The sequence below is a fragment of the Chanos chanos genome, chromosome 5, assembly GCF_902362185.1.
Source record: "Chanos chanos chromosome 5, fChaCha1.1, whole genome shotgun sequence".
Taxonomy (NCBI): Eukaryota; Metazoa; Chordata; class Actinopteri; order Gonorynchiformes; family Chanidae; genus Chanos; species Chanos chanos.
The window spans coordinates 14,171,023-14,178,763 of NC_044499.1; the positions used below are offsets into that span (position 1 = coordinate 14,171,023).

Genomic DNA, 7,741 nt, shown 5'->3' on the forward strand with positions numbered 1-7,741 from the left:
ATGTCAAAGACTGTCGTTACAACCAGTTAAGACTCTTACATCCTAAAGTTGCTTACTTTTCAATGTTAAAACATGTGCACATGAGATGTTTAAATTGATGAAAAATGTGTTTTGAATGCATGCCATACTACTATTCAGTAAATGACATACTTCATCTAAATCTTTTGCAGATTTAAACACAAAAGTAACATAAATTAAAAGATGAACATGGTTCATTAAAAAATAAATAAACACATTTCAGTACAACAACAGTCTTGGGGAAAAACACATATTTATAACATGACAGAGAGTAATTTAACTCAGAACATTATCTGTGATTAAACAGGTATCACAGAACTTAAATAAGCTCATTAAAAGCATTTAAAAATCAATTATAAATGTTTAAAAACCACTGTGAAATGTGTTATGGATCAGTAGTGGACATACTGCATTAAATTTTATTAAAACGTTTATGTGTTAAATGTTGTCATAAGAATTATTCAGTGAATGAAACAATACATTGAATGAAATCTTGCCCTTTTTATCTAATTGTGAGCAATACCTTTCTATGATCGGTTTTCTGTGAAGTTTGTTCAGTTCTGCAGGCTTTACCTGAACGTAAAGATTACGTTAAGGCCTGAGGAGACGTGTTAGTGAGTCCTTACATGGTAACACACTTCTCCTCTGCTGCTTGCTTCGCCTCGTTCATTCTGGTCTGGGCTTTAGTTTTAATTGTGTCCAAGTCCAAATCCATGTTCTGAAGTTTACCCAAAAATGAGTCGTTTGTTTCCTCTTCCTCTTCATCTTCCTCCACCATCTTGGCCAGGTCTTCAGGCAGATCCAAGTCGTCCCCAGCCATCTGAACAGTAGCGTCATCCTGAGCATTCTGCAAAGGTAATTTCCTTCCTTTCAGTATAAATTCATTCTGACTAAAGATAACTGTCACTCAGAGAGCAGAGGATGGAACACGTCAGAGAAGATGAGTCGAGATCAGGCTGAAGTAGATCGATACAGTACAATTTACAATTTACAATTTAGTTATTTGGCAGATGCTTTTTACCAAAGCGACTTACAATTGGTGCATCAGTCGGATTTCTAATACCTTCAACAGAGATCATAATAAGACTGAGCGTCAAATTGCCCTTTCGCATTGCGCCCCTGGAATACTTTTACAAACAGAAATACAAGACAAAGGTTTTTTTTTTTTTTTTTTTTTTTTTTTTCTCAGGGAAGGGAGGTTAGGCATTGGGGGACAGGTGTGTTCTAAAGAGGTGGGTTTTCAGTTTCCTGCGGAAGATGGTAAGAGACTCCGCAGTCTTGACTGCATGGGGGAGGTCGTTCCACCACCTCGGGGCAATGGCGGAGAAGATCTCACTAAATCAGAAAAGCTCTCCCCAGTCATCCGACGTGTTTCAGCCTGAGCCATAAAAAATGAAACAGTCCAGTCTGAGTTGCTGATATAGTTGTTAAGCCTACTACAGATCTAGCGAATGGAGTTGGAAGAAGAGAAAGTGATGGTTACAATTCCAGTAATGTCAGACACGGAGATACAATACAAAGGGTTCTGTCATTCAGTCTGTCTGGATTTGTGTAAAGTAACACATTGAGAAAAATAGCATTGGAAACGAGAGTATGAGGAGGTGTTTACCCCAGGAATCTTGTATTTGTCCCTCAGCTGAATCCGCAGGTTTGCTCTCTCTGCCTTCTTCGTCGCAAACTCCCTGTCTCTCTCAATCCTTTGGGAAGAAAAGGAACAGACATATTTTGAAGGATAAATATGTCCGTGATAATCTAAGCAAATTTTCTGATTGTTTTGAAGACCTGACACAATACAAAGACAGATATGAATGAAAGTAGGAGACGGAAATGTGCTTCGCACCAAATGGTGCCATTATGTCATGTCATGTACACATCTGTCACGGCTCTTAAAAATGTTACCGTATTTTGTTTGTATGTATGTATGTGTGTTTGTTTATTTGTTTGTTTGACTGTTTAGTTTGTAAACAGTACACAGATACCCGATAAAGAGTGACAATTCGGTCAGCATAATCTGCTTATATGATATTGATATGTGAACAAGGGTTGTCTCTTCCACCATAAGTATGAATTAGTGGTTTACCTTGGATTTTGAAATGGTCATTTGCCTAAACTCAGTGTTAATCATGAATTTGCCAAGTTTCTCAAGAGCTCAATAATAATAAAAAAAATCCAGGGAAGGGACTAAAACTGGATCAAGATGTGTGGGCCTGTGCTTTATTTGTTTAATGCAGTGGTGGTCCAACCAGACAAATATATTCACAGAAGAACGTTGCACATTTGCACTGCGCAGTTACGGCTTCCTGATTCAACTCTAACCTTCTAATGTTCTCCCTGTTCTTAAGGATGTAAAACATCTTAGCAGTAGCCTATGAACATCTCATTGCCTTAGGCTGTTGGCTATCCTTAGTGAATTGTTGTGACAAACACAAACACAAACACAACGCTGATGACATCACCAAATTACAGCCAATGTCCTTCTTGCTGAGCTCAGCTCTGCGGAGAACCTATCACCAGGGAGAAAAGAACCTAACTGAATCTCGATTGTGACAATAAGCTCCTTGATTTCACACATTAAGAGGCAGATTTACCACAAACCTCAGCAACAGTAGTGATTAAGCATATGTAAAACCAATTCAAAAACCAGCCCTTTCCTAATAGTCTTGTTAGTGTTTAGTTATGGTAATGGTTTTACGAGTGCTAAATCCCAAAGCCGTAGATCTCTCTTCATGACAGGCCACATACTCAAACCCAGCACTGTCTCTTTTTCAAAATAAAGCATTAAAACTCATTTGGTGAGATATTAGAATAGATATACAAATTTTACATTGAGAGAGCATTTATTTTTAACTCATGAATAACAATTCATTTAATCTGAGAAATATTAAAAAGAGCAACTTATCACCATCAAGGTTAAGCGCCTAACAGCTTTTTAAAACAGCAGTTAACCTCCGAGAAGGCAAACTGATCTTTGACTTTGTCAAGCAGTACCCAAAACTCTTTCAGTTAGACCCTAACATCATGTTCACACCATATTCAGGAAACCTTGACCTTGACAGACTAACCATCCCCATATGTTTGGGGCTGTTCTTTCAAGGAAACAAGCATGAGCTTGGTGACCTCTTCCTACTGACCCTCACAGCAGGGCAATGCCTAAGAAGGTTACAGGGGCTTAAGGTTAAAATAAGGAGCAGGTGGCTCTCTTCAGAGGTTAAAAACAGACTATACTTATATATATACATATACCCATTAGCAGTACTGAGTCAGCCTTCTGTAATGATAACGTAGCACAAGTATTTGTCCCACGTGTGGTACTGCTCTGTCTCATAACATAGCTATATATCCAATCCTGAAGCGTATGGAAAACAGTGCAGACTGAATGCACTCAATTTAACAATGCCAGACTAAAGTTGCCATAACTTTTTGTTAAGAGTCAGAGGTAGGGAACAGATTTAAAATCACAGGTTACAGGTTAATATAAGGGTGAGTTGTAAAAGTGTCTGGTATTTGACCTGATTAGACTCTTACCTCTATGTCCTAAATCTGCACCTCATGTGAACAGGCATTATATAAACAGATTGTTGAGAACTTGGAGCATCACCAGGCTAACGTAACACTAACTGAATGTGCCTTTCTCGAGGCATCACGGTGAGAGGGACTCTGTGTGTTGCCACGGCAATGACAGTTTCTGTGGCTTCAAACCACACTAAACATTTATCCTTATCAGTTGCTCATTTTTAAGAATCCTGTGTACAGGATTTTCCTTAGTCTTTTTCATCTGATTCTGATGTCTTAACTTTTATGAATCACCATCTTGGATTGTCATAATTGTGTTGTCTGTCCTCCATACCACTACTTTCACTCCGACATCTGTTTTTATACTGTTATATAGAATCTCTGAAGCAGTGGTGTTGTTTTTCATTCAGTCAATACGTTATATAGGAACATCTTTTTGAGATATGTAATTTGCATATACAAAAACTAACTGTCACTGTTTTGATGAAACCGAGGGCGGGCTTCTAAAAGCTTCAACTAAAAGCTTTCTTGGCATCACAAGTACCAACAAAGACTTTTTATCTCCGCAGCAGTACAGTGGACCAATCCAGATTCTGAAAATCGAAGGGAATGGAACAATGAAGTATATAGTGATGCATATAGTTAGTTTCATTTTGATGTCCTGCCTGATGGTCTGACCTGCACTCTCCTCCCTGTCTCATCCTTATATGAACCACAGTCAGTAACCATGCTCTCAGTACTGACCCATAGTCCTCTATATCAAATCCCCATAGGAACACTGCCTCTAGTGGCTATTGAGAGGAAAGGCCATGTAACACTCATAATCTTGCATAATCTGCCTTTTTTTTTTTTTTTTAAGAACTGTAAGGTCACTACGCAGCGATTTTCTGCAATTATTTCATACGTAACTGCAGTAAACTATGTCATTAGGTATTACAGTTTTTGGTGTATGCACACTATGAGGTGTCATCATCTTTACTCTGTATTTACATTCACACATTTACATTTTCATTTATTCTTTCAGCGGACACTTTTATCCAAAGAGACTTCCAAGTGAGGCAAAATGCAATCCACGGACGCAGCCATCAGGGAGCTGTCTGTGGTATAAGTGCCACAGCTAAGTTCAGAATTAGACCGGACACAAGCGCAAGAAAAGATGAAGAAAGTAAAAGAGTGAACTACAGTTAGATATAGGTAGAAACAGTGCTAACAGACCGAAGCTACAAAACCCTGCTGCTGATGGAGATTTCACATGGATCTTTAAAGCCATTACACAAACCTGTCAGACTCCTTTGTTTGAGATCTGGGCAGATATTCTTGGATATTTTCCCCTTTAATGCTGGACTTTCTGACTGACCTTGAGTGCTACTAATATCTTGATTTGTCTTGCAAAAGTGTTGTCAAAGTTTTCCGCCTCAAATGCATTAGCATTCCTCAACAATCTTTTAATGTGGTTTTCATCATGTCTTTGTGTATGTCATTATAATCATACAAATCAGAATCAATGCTTTAACCACCTCAGAAACAGCAATATTCAAACAAAGTTTGAGTTTCATCACTGTAAACTAACGGCTTGGGTATGGAGACATGTGCTTTTACCATATAAATTGAACATTTTGAATAATTTCCATTTTGAATATTACCTCACATCTACATGTGGGTCAAATTATTGGTTTGTACTATTTCTGCCATTTAAACCTATAAAGCTTGTCTGTGAATTACTTTGCGTTTGAATTGCTACATATGCAATGAAAATGGTGTCAAACAGAGAATCCTGATTTATCATTGGAAATGTTCCACTCACTGCTCCTCTCTGAGCTGCCTCTGATACTCCTCAAACTCCTCTCTGGTCATGCCTTTGGATGCTGCCGTCTCTTTTCCATCTGAAGCGGCTCCGTCACCCTCATCTCCTCCTCCACCGCCCGTCATATTCTTTAGTGTATCCCCCAGCATCTGCTTCATGAGGAAAGCCATGCTGGCAAAGTCCCCACAATTTATGCCAAATGAATACAGAGACCTGGACCCAGCCGCTTTTCAACGGGCGCGGCTTACGATATTCTCCAAATTATTATATGAACCTGTATGTCTTACAGAATGCAATGTTTTCAAGAAGTTTGCCTTTCCTTGTTGTCATTTACACTTCTGGCTGAGCTGAATTTTTAAGGAGAGTGAAGCTGGGTGTCTGTGTATTTTGTCTGATGAAAAACGGCTCAAGAGCTTAGCTCATTACAAATAACCCATTGACAGTTGAGATGGCTTCACCTTGAACCAAGGTCTGCTCCAGCTCTATTGTCTCCATTGCAAAATAAACAAGTTAAGAAGTTATTAACTTGTTCAGGTCATTATGTGTCGTGTAGATAACGTGAATCTTTTACATGGACGTTCCTTTAATTGCATCTAAGTGCAGCATTCATTCACCATGTGCAGTGCTCTCTCATCATATGCAGCTGTTAGAGCCAGCAGTTATAAACTTCTCTGACAACAATGATGAGGATCATTAATATAATGTTCAGCCTGATTATAATTATGTTGTTTGGTCACGGGAGGCTCTTTGTGCTGCTTCGAGTATGATAAATAAACACCTATTCGTCAAAGGGACAGATTAGCAGGCCTATGACACACTGTAGTAAGACTGAGAGATGCTCATGAGAGGATTGTAAGCCCCTCCCCCTGTTCTTATAGTAATCTACTGCATCTTATAACACACAGGGAGATATTTAGCCAAAGACTATGCCTGGCTCACTGTTCTCTGAACAATAAAACAACATTACAGTGGGTCAATTCCAGAAACATGTGGGGGGGGGGGGGGGGGGGGGGGGGGGGGGTGTTTTTATAGGAATCCCGTAGCACAGAATTCAAGGTTAATTAACAAGAGAAACAACCTATGAGAAACTATGAAGGGAATATTTCCTTTGTTGTGTTTCTTTTTCAGTGGATTGACTGACATAGAGAAGGAGAATCTTTTGTTTCTAAGGTTTAATACAGTAACTACTGACATGTGATGTAACCTTGCACAGGTATTCAAATGTGTCACCACTTCAGCAGATACTGAGCAGATCTGCAGATGAAGATGGAAAGTTGTGACAAATCATCAGAAAAGAGTAAATTCATGAGAGAGTAAATTCATGAGAAAGAGTTTGCCCAGACGTAACTGAACCAGACACTTGAGGATTAGTTTCCTATGCAGATTAGGATATGAGCTTGTTCTGAAACTTGTTCTGATCGTTGTCTCTAATGCCTGATCTCTACCCCCACCTTGTGGCAAACACTACAGTGCATTCCCCAGAGTTGCACATAATGCGTGACTACAAAAACAATTTGGTGACTACAGTCCATAAGTCATATCAAGATATGTCCTTGAGAATTTTTATAACAATGACCATGTGTATGACACAATGTTTGAGAAAGTCCATATGAGCCCCACACCCATGTAGCTTTATATATTCAGGTGTTGAATGATCAAAATATCCATGTCAGTGGACAGGGATGGACCGAACACCAGAAGATGGTTAACCTAGATTTTACCTTTGCTTGGGAAAAGGGAGGAGTGCTGGCCTGCTGTCGGCAGTCATGAGTGCAGTCGTGACATGATGGTAATAGCATGGTTGCATGTGAAATGGTGCTCACAGATGAAGGACAGATTTCCACATGGGTGCCCCCAATACCCAGACTGCAAATGGACTCCACAGAAAAAAAAAAAAAAAAAGCACTTAATAACAGGACTGAGCTCAGACTGCAGACAGGCTGTCCTCGGGCTGTCCGCTGCACACTTCATCCAAACACCACAACCAGATCCAGTCGCTACGCTGGTTTGCTGTGGTGAAGTGCCCGTGGGACGCATGTCAAACTCTTGTGTAGTATTAGAACAGCAGAATGACCCCCCCGCCCCCCGTCAAGAACATACTCTCAGTTTGTCACCTCAGTCACTGGAGAACTAGTTTACCACTTTGGCTGATTTAAAATGTATGATGTTACACTAATTTTACTGTTTATGGACTGGTTGTATAAGTCACTGTGATTTAGCGTAGCTGGAACCCCAATCAAAGAAGAGATTGACACATTTCTATGTAAATTAATTTTGGACGCTTTTTTGAATATCACACCAGACAGTGAAAAAAGACAAGTAGAAGTGTGAACATATTTCAATCCTTTGGCTCAACAATACCAACATAACATTTTGAATCATATGCTGTTATGCAAAATATATATT

The 7,741-nt window shown here is 39.4% G+C and overlaps 1 protein-coding gene across 1 annotated transcript; it reads right to left on the minus strand.

The window, feature by feature from the left end:
- Positions 1-640: 640 nt before the first annotated feature.
- On the minus strand, positions 641-5,505 carry cplx4c (complexin 4c). Its single transcript, XM_030775798.1, has 3 exons — positions 5,336-5,505; positions 1,628-1,715; positions 641-865 (listed from the first exon to the last, which is right to left on the minus strand). Exons 1-3 carry the CDS (start codon positions 5,503-5,505, stop codon positions 641-643), a joined length of 483 nt encoding a protein of 160 aa, XP_030631658.1.
- Between the last annotated feature and the right edge of the window lie 2,236 nt (positions 5,506-7,741).

Excerpts from the sequence above, each read along its gene's own strand:
- cplx4c (XM_030775798.1), bottom strand. The coding sequence starts at position 5,505 with ATGGCTTTCCTCATGAAGCAGATGCTGGGGGATACACTAAAGAATATG. Across the intron at positions 1,716-5,335 it reads AGGCAGCTCAGAGAGGAGCA|GATTGAGAGAGACAGGGAGT; the intron begins GTGAGTGGAACA and ends TTCTTCCCAAAG. Across the intron at positions 866-1,627 it reads ACAAATACAAGATTCCTGGG|AATGCTCAGGATGACGCTAC; the intron begins GTAAACACCTCC and ends TTACCTTTGCAG.